General features: G+C 32.0%; 1 protein-coding gene across 1 annotated transcript in view; it reads right to left on the bottom strand.

Moving 5' to 3' along the window:
- The window catches only part of LOC127737375 (remodeling and spacing factor 1-like), a 44,447-nt gene extending 24,413 nt beyond the window's left edge, over positions 1 to 20,034 (bottom strand). The window contains exons 1-8 of the mRNA XM_052247990.1: positions 19,882 to 20,034; positions 14,850 to 14,944; positions 14,195 to 14,287; positions 11,365 to 11,493; positions 8,863 to 8,939; positions 6,004 to 6,095; positions 2,506 to 4,187; positions 974 to 1,364 (exon numbers count right to left, since the gene is read on the bottom strand). Coding sequence (XP_052103950.1) covers positions 974 to 1,364; positions 2,506 to 4,187; positions 6,004 to 6,095; positions 8,863 to 8,939; positions 11,365 to 11,493; positions 14,195 to 14,287; positions 14,850 to 14,944; positions 19,882 to 20,026 — 2,704 coding nt within the window. The 5' untranslated portion in view covers positions 20,027 to 20,034. The remainder of the gene's footprint in view (positions 1 to 973; positions 1,365 to 2,505; positions 4,188 to 6,003; positions 6,096 to 8,862; positions 8,940 to 11,364; positions 11,494 to 14,194; positions 14,288 to 14,849; positions 14,945 to 19,881) is intronic.
- Between the last annotated feature and the right edge of the window lie 270 nt (positions 20,035 to 20,304).

The following is a 20,304-nucleotide window of genomic DNA, read 5'->3' as shown; positions in this document are numbered from 1 at the left end:
GGTAATAAGCATTGTGTATATGTTTCATAAAATTTGGTTGAGGCAAACTTAAGTTAGAGAACGGAAACTAAAAATTTTGCAATTTTTCCATTTATGAAGGGGCATAACTCTAGAATGGGTAGAGTGACGCTACCAAAATTCAATCTTGATCGGTATTTTGTGGTAATAAACATTGTGTATAAGTTTCATAACATTTGGTTGAGGCAAACTTAAGTTAGAGAACGGAAACTAAAAATTTTGCAATTTTTCCATTTATAAAGGGGCATAACTCTAGAACAGTTTAAGTGACGACACCAATATTCAAACTTGATCTGTGTTTTGTGGTAATAAGCATTGTGTTTAAGTTTCATAACATTTGGTTGAGGCAAACTTAAGTTAGAGAACGGAAACTAAAAATTTTTCCATTTATAATGGGGCATAACTCTAGAACAGTTAGAGTGACGCTACAAAAATTCAAACTTGATCTTTATTTTGTGGTAATAAGCATTGTGTATATGTTTCATAAAATTTGGTTGAGGCAAACTTAAGTTAGAGAATGGAAACTTTTTCCATTTATGAAGGGGCATAACTCTAGAACGGTTTAAGTGACGACACCAATATTCAAATTTGATCTGTGTTTTGTGGTAATAAGCATTGTGTATAAGTTTCATAACATTTGGTTGAGGCAAACTTATGTTAGAGAACGGAAACTAAAAATTTTGTAATTTTTCCATTTATAAAGGGGCATAACTCTAGAACAGTTAGAGTGATGCTACCAAAATTCAATCTAGATCTGTGTTTTTTGTGTTAATTAGCATTGTGTATATATAAGTTTCATAGCATTTGGTTGAGGCAAACTCAAGTTAGAGAACGGAAACCAATTTTGGGATGTACGTACCTACAGACGGACAAGGGTAAAACTTAATGCCCCCTCCTCTGCAATATAGCCCTCACTCCTAGGGTAAAGCTAAACTATGTATAAAACATTACAAACCTTGTATTGCAGCCTGTCTTCTAGCGTTCCTCCCTTTAGGAGTTGGATTAAATTCATCATCTGAGTCGTCAGAGTCAGTAACAGTAAAATCACTATGATTATCCTCCTCCTCCTCCTCATCTTCTTCAAAACTTGATGGAGGTGGAGTAATTTCTTTTTTCTTGGACTTCTTCATTAGTTTCTTAACCCTTGAACTTCGCCTCCGACCACCTTTATCTTCCTCCTCTTCCTCTGTCTCAGACTCAGATTTTTGCAAGGCTTTAAGAGGAGTTTCATCATCATCATCACTGTCTGCACCAGTAGATTTAACCTTTGACTTTTTAGAAGATGAAGACTTTTTAGACTTTGATGAACTTTCTTTTCCCTCTTCATCACTGTCAAATTTCTTTTTCTGAATTAATGAAATTATAATTTAAGATTATTTCAGCATGACATTTGTAATGTTTGTTTTGACTTTACACAAATACAACATGTATAACATGTTTTCATTCAGGAATTTTGAGTGAAATACACTTAAATGAATATACATCTGGTTGTGTACATAGTATTATTACAAGGAGTGTACATTTACAGTATTCTAGTTTACATGTACATGTATATTGTTACATAAAGTCTTCAGAAAAAAATAACTTTTACCAACCACAATGCATATGACTGCTGCGTGATTCAAGGCTTACACTTAAGTTTCATCCCAATCTATCTTTCATTCTACATTGTTCTAATAGTTGAAGTGACTGAAAATGAGACTTAAAGGGGCATTATTAGCTACGATTTAGACAAATATTTAAAATATGATTCTTTTTGTTTTAAGCTGTTAAGTATTAATAAAAAGGGGATTATGAAATATTTCGTTATAAGCAGTCAGTTTGGCAAAAATTTGTCAAAATAAGCTCACAAACATAGCTATTGTATAACTGACTTCAATTGAACTCCTTAGCTGGAGATGGGTTACCCATGTACTAGGCGTGTTCAGCTATTATTAGGAAAAGAATATCAACATTGAAAGTGAAACAAGGTTGAACCATTTGATTTACTAATTCGATCCAGAAAATCATTCTTCTACAGGTAAATACATGTACAATGTACGATGATTCACTAATTTTTTTAACCTATAATATGAAATCAAACAGACCTAGAAAAATCCAATTGCACGTGCTCCCTCTTTATTTATATTTATATCTATGTCAATTATATCCGGTTATATGACGGTCGGCAGTCTTTGAAGGTCATCTCATGGTTAATTAGATGTCCTTTAAACTAAAATATACAGGAAATGCTGATACATATTATCGAGTCCATGCATTGTTAATAGTCTTTTTTAGACTTTTTGTTATTTGGATATACTTTTTAGTACATGTATGTTATAAATCAAATATGAGAATTTGAGTCAAATCGGTGAAGATGACTTATATTAAGCACCCCTTTAATAACATGATTAACAACTTTCACCTATATCAATATCTTTTATGAAATCAACAGAATATAATAAAATTCAAAATAAATCTTTGTCATCTTTAAATAAGAACACCAACCTTTACTGGTCGAGAACTTTTCCTGGTAGGTGTTGGTTCAGATTTTTTGCCCTTCTTCCCTTTAGGAGTAAGTTTTTTAGGAGTTGCTTTAGGTGTCTTTTTCCCAGAGGATTTGGGTGTTCCTTTGATCTGACTAAGTGGAATGTCATCACTATCGTCTGTATCTTCAGTGGAAGATTTCACTTTAGCTGGAGACTTCTTTGTTAATATTTTTTTAGTTGGTTTTGACTTCTTTGATTCAGGTTCCACTGTTGGTGAATCCTCTGTCGAATTATCCTCAAACAATAAAGGTCTTTTCTTACCTTTAACCTTTGACTTAGATTTAATAGGAGTTTTGTTATTTTCTTTTTCTAAATCCCCATTATTTACCGGTATAGTGTCATCAGTTTTTGACAAAACCTCTGTATTTTCTAAATTGGATTTACTTTCACATTTATTATCTTTCGCCTGTGAATCTTGTGATTGAGTTCTTGTAGTACGTGTTCTACTACTTCTCCTCACATTGTTTTCTGATATATCATTCATTTCTTTATTTATTTCTGAATCATTTTTTTGAATATCCTGCTTACCTCCCTTTTTGTCATCACAACCACATTTAATTTCCTCTGTAGATTCTACATTTTCGTCATCATTATCACATATAGCACCATGAAATTTTGAGGTAGTACATTTATTATCACTTGCTGAATTTTGTGTATCAGTTTTTGAAATTTGAGAACTTTTGTTGGATTTAATATCACAGTTTTCAGAATTATCATTTTCACTTTCTGACTTTTTACGATCAACATTAGAATTATTTAACACATTACTTTCGTCACTGTCATTTTCTTTATCGATGATCAATTCTCTTTTGTTCTTACTTTGTGAATCTTTCACAGAATCTGTCTGTTTTTTAAGATCCTTTTCTGCATCTCTATCAATTACAGAATTTTCAGCAGATGGAATGTTTGGTGAATGAGATTTTTCTTTCGATTCCTTTTGGTTTTCATCAACACATTTAATTTCCTTCTTTTTCTCTTCAAGTGAAATGTCTGCATTTTCAATATTGTCATCTTTAACAGTAATTACATTAACATCTATTGAAGGCCTTTCAGCAGTAGTATCCTTATTTTTTACTTCTAACTTTTCATCAGAACTATTGTCAACTGGTTCAGTTTTAACAATAATTGTATCCCCTGTATCTGTATTATCCTCTTTCTTTTCTTCACCACAATTGCTAATTTCTACTTTAACATCTTTCTTTTCCTCATTATCTATAGTGTCTACTCTGCAATCTTTCTTTTCCTCACAATCTTTTGTTTCCTTTATAGTATTCTTCTTTTCATCACATTTTTCTGTTTCTTCTTTGATGTCTTTCTTTTCATCACATTTTTCTATTTCTATTTTGATGTTTTTCTTTTCATCACATTTTACTATTTCTATTTTGATGTCTTTCTTTTCATCACATTTTACTATTTCTTTTTTCATGTCTTTCTTTTCATTACTTTCTTCTGTTTCTGTTTTAACATCTTTCTTTTCATCATTCTCTTCCTTTTTATTTACAACACCATCTACTTCATCATGTTTTTCAAGATCAGTTTTTTTCTCTGGATCCTTTTTTACATTTGGCAGAGAATCTTGTGAATCGTCTGATGTTGCTAATTTCTTTTCATCCTCAGCCTCTTCACTTTTAACACTCTTGGCTGAAAGCATATGAGTAAAATCATATTTTTAATATTAATCATAATTATTTTGTAAGGAGATATACCTTTATTGTACTACAAAGTACAAAATTTCCTTTCCATTTTTTTGTAAAAAAAAAATCACAATATGCTTATTGCAAAAAATCTTGAAATTATCAATGAAACAAACTAAATGATGATATAAACACAATTCAAATTCCAGACTTGGTACAAATTCAATAGTTTCAGTTCCAATAGTTTATTCAAGTCTCACAACACACAACAAACATTTAAAACAAGATAAACAGGTAAAATATATGTATGTGCCATTCAGAATTAGAAGACTTTATCAATACAAATTTACATATATCCATATTAATATGTATTGCAACATTTATTTATCATAGAAGACTATAAGGATAAATTATGTTCAATTTACTTCTGAGTACATTTAATTTTATTTGTAATTTTAACAAATTTATGCCTGCAGATTGTCAAATCTTTGGAATTATCTCCCCTTTTTTCCTAAAAAAATTTCAAGGTTGGTTAATGGACTAGGTAAATGAATGACTATCAGCCAAGGCTTCCAAAACGGTCATATATTCCGGACATTTGTATAAAGTCCGGTAAAAGTCCGGCTGGGCAAAGCATGAAACGGTCATCTACTTTTTAGATTTCATGGCTTTCTTAAGAGACGGTAATTTTAACATAATTCGCGATCTTTTTGACCCAACCTTTTGCCTTTAACAGCCACACATTTCCGGTCATAAAAATGACATGATCATTAAGTACTATCAAAACAACCCCTACTTTAATACCTTCTCATTTTAATCAAGGCTAATTAGTTGTCGAACAGCTGAAATTTACCTGTTCAGGTGACAGGTAAACTATTTTGAACCGGACATTGATCGGTCTATTCAAAGTTATTTTCTTACATTTCACCGGTTTGCATCTAATTAATTTAGTCAAAAAGATTTAAATTATCAGAAATACATTTACAAATAAGATTTGATGAAAAAATTAAAGAAGTGAAAATGAAAAATCGTCATAACCACGTTGTTTGAACCAGAGACATTTCTCTGTTTGAACTAGTACACGTGTGGGCATGTGCATGTGCGCAGGTGTGAAATTTAATTATGCATCCTAATTTCTTAAAAAAATGCTTAAATTGTCATTGATACCTTTATCTCACGTTTATTTCGAATATTTTCTTGAAGAAATAACGTAGAATGAGCTACTTACACTCATTCATGCTTTGCAAACGTACATGGAATTTACGTATCCGTCTCTGGTCTATGTTTTACCATTGTCAAGATAACATCCGGTTTCAGATTTAAAAATGAAAGTAAAGTTTTTGACAACATTATTTTGCACAAATAAAGAGTCTATAAATGCAGATATAAGTACGCTGATGTTGCACACTTCGGATGATGCACTGCCAGTTTAACAGTTTACGTCAGAACTTCGAATTTGAATCAAAGAAAGTTTAATATCGTTTTTTTTAAATATCAATCATTGGGATGGCCAACTCGGCAACTGATTACCATAATTGCCTTTTGTTTATTTAGTCTTAAGGGATTAAAATCGGGATAATATATAAAATGTCCGGCTGGCTAAAAATAATTTTGGAAGCCCTGCTATCAGCATGATATATCATTTCTGTATAATAAGAGTACATCATGGTTTCTAATGATGCGTGGAGGGAGAACTAAAAATAAACTGTAGCGGTACTCTACCAATAAACTATAATAATGTGTCTTGACTCCCATTGAAAGGAATATATTATCAATAATAAAATTTGATATTATTTTTTTTATCTTGTCTTTATATAACTTACATGTGCTGCTGTGTATATCTGTTACATCTTTAGTTGTTCCATTTATTTCTTTATCTAGTCGAGCTACTAATTCTGCTAAATCATTTCTTGTTCTGAAATAAATACACGAAATATAAATATTTTTAATATAGTTTTAGGTTCATTGATCAGTCATTATACACATTAATTTTCACTACATCTTAGACTTACATTGTAAATGTTGAGTAAGATCACCCTGGCTAAAATTTCAAGATGCACTAGCATTATACGTGTTCACTTTTTTTATTTAGTAAACAAGTTTTCAGTCATATCATCTGACATAAAGGTTACAATGTGTCATAATCAAATACAATTCCAATAAAAGTTTATTTTCAACAAAAAACATTTCTCCTTTGTCTTCCTTGAGGTCATAGTTTCAAAGAACATTAAATTTAAAAAAAAGAAATAAGCATCATGTGATGTAATGTAAAGTCATGTGATGTAATGTAAAGTATACCCCTACTTATTAAACATTGACAAAACATTTCATTCTCAGTGCATATATAAAATATTCAAAGTGTCATTAAACCAGAAGTTACTGCCTAGTAGATCTGAAAATGGTATATACAGTACAATTTAACATCATAAAGTTCCTGACAAAATATCTACTCATTCCATAACACAGAAGCTGGGTAATATTTGTAACAAAATAATCTATTCCCAGTGGGTATACCAAAAACACATCCTCTCAATGTCACAGAAGTTGGGTAATATTTGTTACAAAATAATCTATTCCCAGTGGGTATACCAAAAACACATCCTCTCAATGTCACAGAAGCTGGGTAATATATGTAACAAAATAATCTATTCCCAGTGGGAATACCAAAAACACATCCTCTCAATGTCACAGAAGCTGGGTAATATACTGTAAATTCAGAAGTTATTGTGAGGTTTTTAATAATGCGAATAATGCGACTCGCAATAATAAGAACTCGCATTCTGATAACTGAAATATAGACCTGTATGCACTTTTTTTCAAAATCACAATAATAAAACTCTCATTTTTGTCAATTCTTGAAAAATTGCAATAATAAATGCACACAATAATTTCTGAATTTACAGTACTGTGGATTCATTTATTTTCGTGGGTACCAATTTTCGTGGATTGAGGTAAACTTGCATTTTCGTGGATATTTGATTTCGTGGTTTTTCAAAAATCTTAATAAATTCCTATACAAAATTTGTTATTCGTTGGAAATTTGAATTCGTTGTTCCTGGGTTACAACAAAATCCACGAAAATTGGTATCCAACGAATAATAATGAATCCACAGTATGTAACAAAATAATCTATTACCAGTGGGTATACCAAAAACACATACTCTCAATGTCACAGAAGTCCGGTAATATATGTAACAAAATAATCTATTCCCAGCGGGTATACCAAAAACACATCCTCTCAATGTCACAGAAGCTGGGTAATATATGTAACAAAATAAATGGGGAATGTGTCCATGGGACAAAGATGATGCCCCCACTTGCATATAACGTTTTAAAGGGACATAGCTCAAGAACGGTAAAAGTGACGCTACCCAAATTCGAACTTGATCTGAGTTTTGTGATAATAAGCATTGTGTATAAGTTTTATAACATTTGGTTGAGGCAAACTTAAGTTAGAGAACGGAAATGAAAAAATTCAATTTTTCCATTTTAAAAGGGCCATAACTCTAGAACGGTAAAAGTGACGCCACCCAAAATTCAAACTTGATCTGTGTTTTATGGTAATAAGCATTGTGTATAAGATTCATAACATTTGGTTGAGGCAAACTTAAGATAGAGAACAGAAACGAAAAATTCAACAATTTTTCCATTTGTAAAGGGGCATAACTCTAGAAATGTGAAGGTGATGCCACCCAAGTTCACTTGATCTGTGTATTGTAGTAATAAGCATTGTGTATAAGTTTCATAACATTTGGTTAAGGCAAACTTGTTAGAGAACGGAAAAAAATGAAAAATTCAGCAATTTTTTTCATTTGTAAAGGGGCATAACTCTAGAACGGTGAAAGTGATGACACCAAAATTAAAACTTGATCTGTGTTTTGTGGTAATAAGCATTGTGTATAAGTTTCATAACATTTGGTTGAGGCAAACTTAAGTTTGAGAACGAAAACCAATTTCGGGACGAACGTATGGGTGGACAGACAAAGGTAAAACTTAATGCCCACTCCGCTACGGCGGGGGCATAATAATCTATTCCCAGTGGGTAAAAATTATGAAGCAATTCAGTCAATTTGCATATATATATTATTCCATTGTAAACTGTTTGAGCTTTTGGGTTTCCAACTTTCTAGAAATACTCTGTGGAACTCCTAAAATAAGTCATTTCTACAAACTTGGATTTCATGTTGTAAAGCTTACATTATGCCGTACATAAATAAGGCTGTTGATTTTCTGGTTTCAATTGTTTAACAATTTGTCATGTCAGGGCCTTTTAGAGCTTGCTATGCAGCATAGATTTTGCTCATTGTTGAAGGCCACATGGTGACCTATAGTTTCTTACACCTACATTATTAGGTCTATGGTGGAAAGTTTTCTCAGTGGCAATAATACCACATCTACTTAATTTATATGTAATAATTTTGGTTACATGTATCTGAGATTGAATTGTCTCCCTTTGTTTTTAATACAAAGCTTGAAACTGTTTTCCTTTTTTCGATACCTTCTGCAAAGATTATGATTCTGCTGCAATACTTTCATAATTTCTTATCAACTGTTTACAAAAGCTATCTTAACTTTTTACTTCAACTTTGTTTAATATCTTCCATGCATTTCAAAATTTTATCTGTATATAAACTGTTTGTAAATTGTATGTAAATTTTTACATTCCTCAAAGTAATACCTACTTGCAAACAATTTCCCATGTTTCATCATCATTGTCATCCAGATCTTCTCTATATACCCTTAAATTGCATTCATTATCCTGAAGTAATAATCATAATAAATTACAAGAGTGAATTCTAAATGATCCATTCTGATAAGCATAAAAAACATGCATGCTGCTTAAGGAATATCAAACAACAGATATATCTATTTTACACCTCATTAAAATAGAACAAGAGTGCACACGCTGAAATGTCTCTCCTTCTTTACTAATCATTGATATTATGTTGATAGTCCTAAATATAAAGCTTTATTACAACTGTCACATAAACTTAACATTAACCAAGTAAACTACCATGAAAATGAGGTCAAGGTCAGATGAACCATGCTAGGCAGGCATGTACAGCTAACAATTCTTCCATACAACAAATATAGTTGACCTATTGCTTATAGTTTAAGAAAAACAGACCAAAACACAAAAACTTAACACTGAGCAATGAACCTTGAAAATGAGGTCAAGGTCAAATAAAACCTGCGTGACCGACATATAGATCATAAAATATTTCCATACACCAAATATAGTTGAACTATTGCATATAGTATTAGAAAAAATGACCAAAACTCAAAAACTGAACTTTGACCACTGAACCATGAAAATGAGGTCAAGGTCAGATGACACCTTCCAGCTAGACATGTACACCTTACAATCATTCCATACACCAAATATAGTAGACCTATTGCATACAGTATAAGAAAAACAGACCAAAACACAAAAACTTAACTATAACCACTGAACCATGAAAATGAGGTCAAGGTCAGATGACACCTGCCAGTTGGACATGTACACCTTACAGTCCTTCCATACACCGAATATACTAGACCTATTGCTTATAGTATCTGAGATATGGACTTGACCACCAAAACTTAACCTTGTTCACTGATCCATGAAATGAGGTCGAGGTCAAGTGAAAACTGTCTGACGGGCATGAGGACCTTGCAAGGTACGCACATACAAAATATAGTTATCCTATTACCTATAATAAGAGAGAATTTAACATTACAAAAAATCTTAACTTTTTTTTCAAGTAGTCACGCGCACTGAACCATGAAAATGAGGTCAAGGACATTGGACATGTGACTGACGGAAACTTCGTAACATGAGGCATCCATATACAAAGTATGAAGCATCCAGATCTTTCACCTTCTAAAATATAAAGCTTTTAAAAAGTTAGCTAACGCCGCCGCCGCCGCCGGATCACTATCCCCATGTCGAGCTTTCTGCCACAAAAATCGCAGGCTCGACAAAAACCCTTATAAAGTATTCAAAATTTCACTATAAATTTTTGCTTGAAATCAAAATTGAACAGAAGATGTCTCATTTTCTAAATAAAAATAAAATCAGTAATTTGGTATGTTCTTAAGATTGATAAGTTCTCCCAGTTCTTATATTTTTGGTGATTTCATGCCTCTTTTTCCAGACAATTAAATCTTTATACACATGAGAAATCACATTAGTAATTCTAGTATACACCTTATTCATTGAGGATATTAAGAAAGATTGACTCTTATATAATCAGAATCGTTGATCATTGAACCATGAAATTGAGGTCATCGTAATGAAATTCTGCCAAACAACATGTACACCTAACCATGCTAACAGTCATTCTAGACCAGATAAAGTTGACATAGTACATGTAGTACTCATAGTAAATGAAAAATTTTCAACTTAATGTTATCTTTGCCAATTGGTACATTTGTAAGACAAGAGTCATGAAAATAAAGTAAATCTAGACAGAACTTCAGAAAATAACCATAGATAATATACGGTGGAACCTCATAGCGTTCAACTAGGTTGTGTCAAAAACTTGGATACTAAAATTGAGAATGGAAATGGGGAATATGTCAAAGAGACAACAACCCGACCAAAGAGCAGAAAACAGCCCAAGGCCACCAAAGGGTGTTCAACACCGCGAGTTTCCAATTGAAAGGAGCAAAGACTGGCGTCCAGTATATGAACCAGCACACAGAAATTGAAAGACGTCAAGTGCTATCCATCATAGCCTTACTGATAAGTCGAGGTAATTGAAACAAATCCTGTTTGTGCAATGCCTTTCTTACTCTGATGAGTTAAACTCGGTTGATTGGAAAACTCAGTTAACTCAAGTATATTTCAATGTCCCCTTGAAGAAAAATAAACATAAATCAAACCTGATGAGCCAGCCAGTAAATGGTTATAGAAAAATTATTTATTTTATGTGTATACCTTTAAATCAATATCCATACCAGCATATACCAATAGGCCAGACCATCTTTATCTCTGCCAATAAAATCAATATACATACCAACATATACCAATAGGCCAGACCATCTTTATCTCTGCCAATAAAATCAATATACATACCAACATATACCAATAGGCCAGACCATCTTTATCTCTGCCAATAAAATCAATATACATACCAACATATACCAATAGGCCAGACCATCTTTATCTCTGCCAATAAAATCAATATACATGTACATACCAGCATATACCAATAGGCCAGACCATCTTTATCTCTGCCAATAGGCTGGAATCTCATATCTTCAGGAGCAAGCTTGTTCACCTTTTCTTTAAATGTGGAATTCTGATCAAACTGTTTCTCTAATAAGGTCTTTAAAAAAAGTTTAAGCAAAATAAAATGTTTTAGGAGACATAGTAGTATAATGTCAAGAATATGTCTGCCAAATAAAATAGCCTACTTTTGCTGAGGAAACTTATGAAAATTCTACTTTCAAAACTATGTTGTAAATATGAATTCATTGTAAAAAGGATCTGGGAGCACTGTATTCATTCTTTCTAAAGACTTCAGATTTGTTTGCAATGAGAGAAATAATGTAAAACCATACACCATTAAATTACTATCATAAAATTAAATCTAATATATAGTGACTTGAAATATGGTATTTTCTTTTTTGATTCATCAAAACCTAGCTAGTACAGAGTTCGCGAAAATTGTCGGTCCTGTCCGCCAAAATGAGGCTCGGACCGGCATTTTGATCACTAGCGGCGGTCCCGATGACCTGATGCAAAAACAGCTGTTGCAGTGCCTATGCCGGCACGTTTTTTACATCGGTCATCAGATGTACCCGTGGCTAATTTCCAGGACGTTTTTTTTACATCGGTCATCAGATGTACAAGCGGCTAATTTCCAGAACTGGTTTCTGAATTTAATTATAAACAAACCAAAGCGGCGAGCTACATGTGGCCTATCAAATTTGTTCACGGAGCCGTCCCTGGCAAACGATCAGCGATGGAACCTTCTGATAAAGCCAAACAAATAAAAAGGAAGCAATATGAGGGGGAACGAAGACCCGACCGGTCTTTTTCTGCAAGTTGGCAGGAGAATAGGGAATGGCTTAAGCACGACTGTGAAACAAAACTCATTTTTCCATAAAATATGTTATTAATTTTATTTCAGGATAAAATTGACAGATTTTGTAGGACCGGCAAAAATTTTGTAGGACTGACATATAATCTTGCTTTGTCAGTCCAATGACTGACAGGTCAAAAAAAGTTTTCGCAGAACTCTGAGCTAGTAATCTAGCTATTATTTGTCATTTCCATTATTTATAGCAAAACTACTCCTGACAGAATAGATATTTTCTTATTTGTTTTGTGTTGCCAGAGAGCTGGTCCTACTATAGCTATGTATGGGTCTGTTTTGATTTCAGGACTTTCAACTAAGCATTTGTTGAAATGACTTGTCATACTTTCCAATGCTGTTTTAAGAGTTCTGCATATGTAGTGGAAATACAATGGCCTATATATATAGCTTTAAATATTGACACAGACAGGTATAATACATAATATATTTCTCTAATATCAGTGTTTTGCCTTTTTGTATAAATGAATATAAAATGTACACTCACTCACTGTGCATTAAACAATTACATGTGAAACATGTAAAATTATTTGCCAATACACTAAACATTTCTTGTACTAATTGTAGTGACAAAGGCATGCCACATTAACTTAAATATATTTTGACAAATCCTAAGTCTACAATACAAAACAGACCAAAAAGCCTATAAATAATGGATAAAACCATAGACGATAAGGGGTAAAACAATAAAAATGATAAAAAATGGATAAAACAACAGAAAATAAACAAGACCATACCATATCTGAACCCATGTCACTGCTTGCAATTGATTGAGGTAACATGTATACTGAAGCAAAACTGATCATTTCCTAAAATCACTGAAGCCAAGAAGACTTTGATGAAAATTTCCTTGCTCAATGAGTGTTGTAAAATTTCAAACTATTGGCAAACAGGAAGTGGCTGCATGGCAAATGTTAATATTTCTAACACCCCAGAACTCATATTATCAAGCTGCAGACCAAATATAAAAGCATTCCTTTTGATAGAAACAGGGAAGACATTAACAATAGTTTTCTACCCAAGGTCTTTCTGACGAATGAACGGAATGACAGTGGTTACTTGACCTGTTTTTGTCGTTGGGATGCAGGTAATGTAAACTATAAATAATGAATAAACCATGGAACATAAAAGGTAACAATATAAGTTTCATAAAAATCTGGCAAGAATTGTTCATATGAGAGCGCTAACAAAACATTTTTCCATATTATTAATAATTCTAAGGCCATAAATCTTTTAAAAATTATTGATCAGCACTGATTTTCGAACTCGTCCGACACATTGCTAATATAAACCAACAATATAAGTTTCATAAAAATCTGGCAAGAATTGTTCATATGAGAGTGCTAACAATGCAATTTTCCATATTATTAATATTTCTAAGGGCCATAAATAGTTTAAAAATTATTGATCTGCACTGATTTTTTTAACACGTCTGACACATTGCTGATATAAATCTATGATATATAAGTTTCATAAAAATCTGGAAAGAATTGTACACATGAGAGCACTAACGATGCAATTTTTCATATAATTAATGTTTCCAAGGGGCATAACTCTTTTAAAAATAGTTCATGGGCACTGATTTTTGAACTCGATCAAGACATTGCTGATATAAACCTATGTTATAAGTTTTATAAAAATCTGGCAAGAATTGTACATGAGAGTGCTAAAAAGACAGGACGGATGCCCGGTATTTCTATGTCCCCCTGCGAGGGGGACAATAACCACTTTACAAATGTATTTTTAATGATATATATATGTAACTCTGTGAAACAAAATCATATAACTTTAACAATTGTTTGTCTCTGTCATTGTCTGTCATGTTAAACAGCATGCCTAAGCATCACTTCTGTGAATTTCATCACAGGTGAGACAAAACATACAAAAGGATATACACATGTTATTCTTGGAATGTCAAATCATTTCTTACCTTCAAAAGCTTCAGTTTTGTTGTCAGTTTACAATGCTTATATCCAAATTTCTCTATTTCCCATGCATCTACATTTGAGTATGTGTGACAGAACTGAAATAAATAAAACAAAATGTTTCAAAAGAAATGTTATAGAACAAAGTCTTCATTTTTTCTTTTTATAGCTTTCTACATCATGTACATGCAAAGCAAAGCTTTTACAACTTAATATGTTTAACCATGCCTAAGATGTCACAAAATTTTCATAATTTTCTTCTCCAAGAAAAGCAAGATGTCGCATTGATTCTATAATTAGAAAGAAGTGTCACATCTTGTTTGTTTACGCAATTAGAAAGAAGGTCAAGGATACCAGTGTCTGAAGAAGAATATACATCAATAATTACAATGTAGGTATATTCCGCAAGATCTAGTCTTTTTGAACAATCATATCTTGTTCTCATGTTAAAAATTACATTCACAAAGACTTGGAATATGATAATCAATATGGCTGAGCTGCTCTCACAAAATTTACTTTATATTATATGTTCAACTTGGATTTTTTTCTCATTCTTTTTTCCATAAAAAACAAATCAGAAAAATGCCTTAAAAAGTCTTTTTCCAAAATACCACATAAACACCTGGGATTAATGTATTTAAAACCAGATAAAACACAAACCTTAATGATGTATCTTTCCCATCTGTTGGCAGTAACCGATGTCTTTCCAATTCTCCGTAACAAACGTACATGGAGGTCAATAAGTGGCACTGGCACTTGAAAATAAATCAATTTGTAAGTTAGTATTGATAATAAAAGTACAGGCCTACAAAAAAGTACAGCATGTGCAGCATTTTGGCATTTTTAGTTAAGTTCAATAATTGTTTATACAGTGAAAACATTAATTGAGAGTATATAAAGTAATGTGCACACAAACTTATGATGGAAACAGCCATTTATACATATTCAACAGAAGTTGCAACAACTATAGAAAAACTTGTTGATTCAATCCATTCTAAAAATTTGTTATGTAGAGGCTCTCAAAAGCTTGAATCCCCACCAGTTGTACATACATTTTGCATCTAACTTACATGTACCAAATTCATTGTCAAGAGCTTTGCAATGTTTTATCCTTTAATCATGTTAATATGTTTAAAAGATTTACTGGTTACATTTCAAAAAATTCCCTCTGACTGTGATTGCAGTAATCAAATGAGGTATCTTAATACATGTAATAAAGAACTTTCCGTACAGTATGTGTGATGTCCAACCAATATGTTTTTGTACATATAAATCATTTAAGTGTCTCTATAATATTTAAAAAGTCGTCATACATTGTAATTTCTTTTGCCTTTTCTGTTGTTTTTCACACTGTTTAGAAGATTCAACTATTCATACTCAAAAAAACAAATTTGGTGACCCCTTCAAAAGCAATAAAATATCAATTTTTTTAAAACTTGCATTTTTGTAGGTCATGATTTAAGAAATAATTCATGCACGCCATAGATTTGTTTGAAATTTTCACATGGCCCGGCCATGTGAAAATTATTACAAAACTATGGCTTGCATGAATTATTTCGATTCTAATAGGACAAATACTGTAATTTGAAAAACTGAAGCAAGGGTAAGATTGCAGTGTGTATCTGTTATACATGTATTTTACCCCCTGTAAGATAAAGCTACAAATTTCAAATAAATCTAAGGCTTGCATGAATTATTTCTTAAATAATCACTAGAAAAAATGTGATCAATCCTTATAATTCTTAACCCAAACAATTTTTTTTCGTTGGCTACAATTTACTGTCAAATCCACAGTTGACATGTTGTAACTAAGGAGTGAGCCGCCATGTTGACTTGATGAAATCCATGAATGTGTGAATGATGCAATAGAATAGAAAATGAAACAACTCCTACCTCAAAACTCCATTTAAATGTGATATTATCGGAATTTAGAGCGTACACGTAAGGGAATAATCTTCAGCTTTAGAGTTTTCATTCGTATGACGTCATGTTTTGACAAGATCATTCATGAAAATTCACGGAATTTTATTTTATTTTGATTTTATACATTTTTTAAGATCTTATGCATTAATTCTTTTTGTTATCTATAGAATAGGAATAACGGTTCTGTAGTTTCTTTTTTCAATTTCAATTTGAACACAACAACATCCACATAGTGTTTGCACATAGGTTACGATACATGTGGATTTACGTGGGAGGTAAATAATAACAGCCATTAATATGTACATCTCTGAGTCTGCGCTTAGTCATGTAAGTAAAGATTTACAGAGAATTTTATCACACTGTTGTTTACAAAGCAAAAGAAACACATCATATTAGAATTCAAGATACAGTGTTCCCGCCTGCCCTAAATAGAAGGGCGGCCCGCCCTTGGTGCCCTTACCCCCGCCCTTCTGCCCTTCAAAGTAAAAGAATGCACCCCTCTGCCTTTTCAAAAAAATAAAATTTTCAAATTTCATGCCTACCAGCATTTCTGGTAAAATTGTTACCCAATTACACTAATTAACTGACAATGGGATTAAGTTAAATACCTAATGCTTTGGCAGTTTTATCACCTTTGTTAATGATTGTTTACTGCTAATTAGTGGATTTAAGATAATTGAGCAAATACTAGATATTTAATCCATTTGTAATGTTTATGTACAGCATGTACACCTGAAAAAAATTTATTTCAGTAGGCAAAGCATAAAAAATAAAATCTTAAACAATTTCAAAGGTATACATAGTTTTGACTTAATTGGTAAAAATTGTTTTGTTTCATAACCATGAGTATGATAGTTAAAGAAGAATCAAAGAAATTTGTACTTTGAACATAACAAGATTCACTTCCTGTTTTACTTCTTGTATTTTATAATCCTCCTGACATAGGAGCACTCAACAAATTTATTTTTAACAATGATGGAGAAAAAAGTAACTGTTTATACCTTCTGCAATATATTGCATCAATATAATATGATCATCTACAGTCTCACCTGTTATATTTATAAAACTCCTTACTGAGGAGCACTTTGGTGTGCACTTAAAAATACTTCCTTGTAACAATTCAAATGATAATAAATAACTTTCAATAACATATATACTATATGTTTGAACAAGTAATTTAAATGTAGATAATTTAATAGACAACTTTCGAGTTCGATGCATTTCCGTCAAATACTCTGGTTTTAGTCAGTGTTCCCGCCTGCCCTAAATAGAAGGGCGGCCCGCCCTTGGTGCCCTTACCCCCGCCCTTCTGCCCTCCAAAGTAAAAGAATGCACCCCTCTGCCTTTTCAAAAAAATAAAATTTTCAAATTTCATGCCTACCGGCGTTTCCGGTAAAATTGTTACCTGATTGTGTAACACTAATTAACTGACAATGGGATTAAGTTAAATACCTAGTGCTTTGGCAGTTTTATCACCTTTGTTAATGATTGTTTACTGCTAATTAGTGGATTTAAGATAATTGAACAAATACTATATATTTAATACAGAATGAAATGTCCACATGTTATCCATTTGTAATGTTTATGTACAGCATGTACACCTGAAAAAATTTATCTCAGTAGGCATAACATAAAAAATAAAATCTTAAACAATTTTAAAGGCATACATAGTTTTGACTTAATTGGTAAAAAATGTTTTGTTTCATAACCATGAGTATGAAATTTAAAGAGGAATCAAAGAAATTTGTACTTTGAACATAACAAGATTCACTTCCTGTTTTTAATACTTCTTGTATTTTATAATCCTCCTGACATAGGAGCACTCAACAAAGTTATTTTTAACAATGATGGAGAAAAAAGTAACTGTTTATACCTTCTGCAATATATAATTGCATCAATATAAAATATGATTATCTCCTGTCTCACCTGTTATATTTATAAAACTCCTTACTGAGGAGCACTTTGGTGTGCACTTAAAAATAATTTTTTGTAACAATTCAAATGATAATAAATAACTCTCAATAATATATATACTATATGTTTGAACAAGTAATTTAAATGTAGATAATTTAATTACATTCAACATTCAATTTTGAATGTATAACTCCATCTTTCAAAACTACTTGTTTATTTTGGTATAAATTATAAAACATTGAAATTCCTGATGATTATTTTCCATACCAAATGTACAAGTTTGTTTAGATTAACATCAAAATGATATGCTTTGCTTCATGGTATGATAATTTGATGGAAAAAATTCTTACTGGAACCAATATCAAGAACACATTAATTTCTGAATATGGTTTAAATACAACTAATGTTCTCCAGCTGAGCCTAGCAATATTCAAGGTTATTTATACACTGTCCAACATTGCCCTTAAAATCTGGGTTATAACGCTAAAGTGCCCTTTCAGACAACTAGCACCCTTCTGCCCTGAGATTCAAGCTGGAACACTGTTAGTGAACATCATTCGTGCTTTAGGGGCATCGTCACTTCTGTTCCAATGTTGAGCAAGTGGTTGGAAAACTATAATGCTATATTGCACAAATTATTCCGCAAATTAAATTCTCATAATTGACAATCAACACTACTGTCATTAGGGAATTGTGATTAAGTACTTACAAAACAAACATTATTTCTAGTTTATCCTGCACAATGACGATCACTAAGACGCTCGATGAACGTTAATAGTGCAGGGATACAGGCGATCCCCTCTATCTGGTAAATGACGTCATAAAGGCGCGCATAATTGACGAGTTTTTTCCTGTGAAGTGGTCTATCAATACATTAAACATTCAATTTTGCATATATAACTCCATCTTTCAAAACTACTTGTTTATTTTAGACTGGTATAAGTTATAAAACATTGAAATTTCTGATGATTATTTTCCTTACCAAAAGTTTGTTTACATTAACATCAAAATGATATGCTTTGCTTCATAGTATGATAATTTGATAAAAAAAAAATTCTTACTGGAACCAACATCAAGAACACATTAATTTCTGAATATGGTTTAAATACAACTAATGTTCTCCAGCTGAGCCTAGCAATATTCAAGGTACATGTAATTTATACACTGTCCAACAGTGCCCTTAAAATCTGGGTTACAACGCTAAAGTGCCCTTTTAGACAACTAGCACCCTTCTGCCCTGAGATTCAAGCTGGAACACGGAGATATAATAATTTAAAGTAAAAATTGCTGAACAATTTGGCAATATTGACATGTATTCTATATAATTGTGCTTTAACTTTGCTGATTTTTAATTTGCCATATTTCTGAAAGTATAAAATTTGCATACATAATTTTTTTGATGTTCATGTGCATGCTCTAGTTGCATGAAAAATTTCAGAAAATTCAACAAATCTTAACGCCTAGCATCCACATGATATATAAAAGATAAATGCATCTTATTTTTTTTTATATCCAGCTGTTTAGTGGATGTTAGGCCTTGAAACTTTTACAGCTGCACAGGGTTGTCTGTAGTGTGAGTAAATTTCTAGGTGTAAACACTGCACTGGCCACTGCCATTCTTTTCCATTTGTTATTATAACCTTCTCATTTTAATTTTTATCAAGTCATTGAGATATAAATTCAGCAAATAACTGAGGAATAAAAGGTGCTCTTTAAACTGTATACAAATACATGGAAGTATCAGCGAGGTATATGAAAATGCATAAAGGGTCAATTTACACTGCTTACAAAAATTATGATCATTGTGCATATTATCAGTAAAATATATGTATGGATTTCAAACTTATATGCATACCCTGCTTCGTGTCTTCAAGCCATCGTTCGAGATCTGAGTAGGAGATCTCTTTTAGACCAATCATTTCCCCATAGCGATCCCAAAAATTACATATAACAGCAAAGTTTGGATCATTGTGACACAAGCTTTCCGAAGCCATCGCCATTTTGGATATGCTAATGACAAAATTCTGTTAAAAACTGTTATTATGACCCAAAGAGACCTTCAAAACATTCATTTATTTAAAATACAAACATAATGATTCTTTTCAAACGTAAAATATAACAATTGTCATTTATTCTTTAAAAATATTTCATATGTTTATTCGAAACAATGGAAAGGGAAAAGTTTTTATCTAAAATAATTGACCTTGACCTGTAGTAATAACAAAGAACTGTCTATAGTCCATTTCTTTGTATCTTTTAATGCTTAAAATATGAAATT

The sequence above is a fragment of the Mytilus californianus genome, unplaced genomic scaffold (assembly GCF_021869535.1).
Source record: "Mytilus californianus isolate M0D057914Y unplaced genomic scaffold, xbMytCali1.0.p SCAF_4, whole genome shotgun sequence".
In the NCBI taxonomy this organism is placed as follows: domain Eukaryota; kingdom Metazoa; phylum Mollusca; class Bivalvia; order Mytilida; family Mytilidae; genus Mytilus; species Mytilus californianus.
The sequence above is the reverse complement of the archived record's forward strand: the minus strand, read 5'-3'. Positions and strand labels throughout refer to the sequence as shown.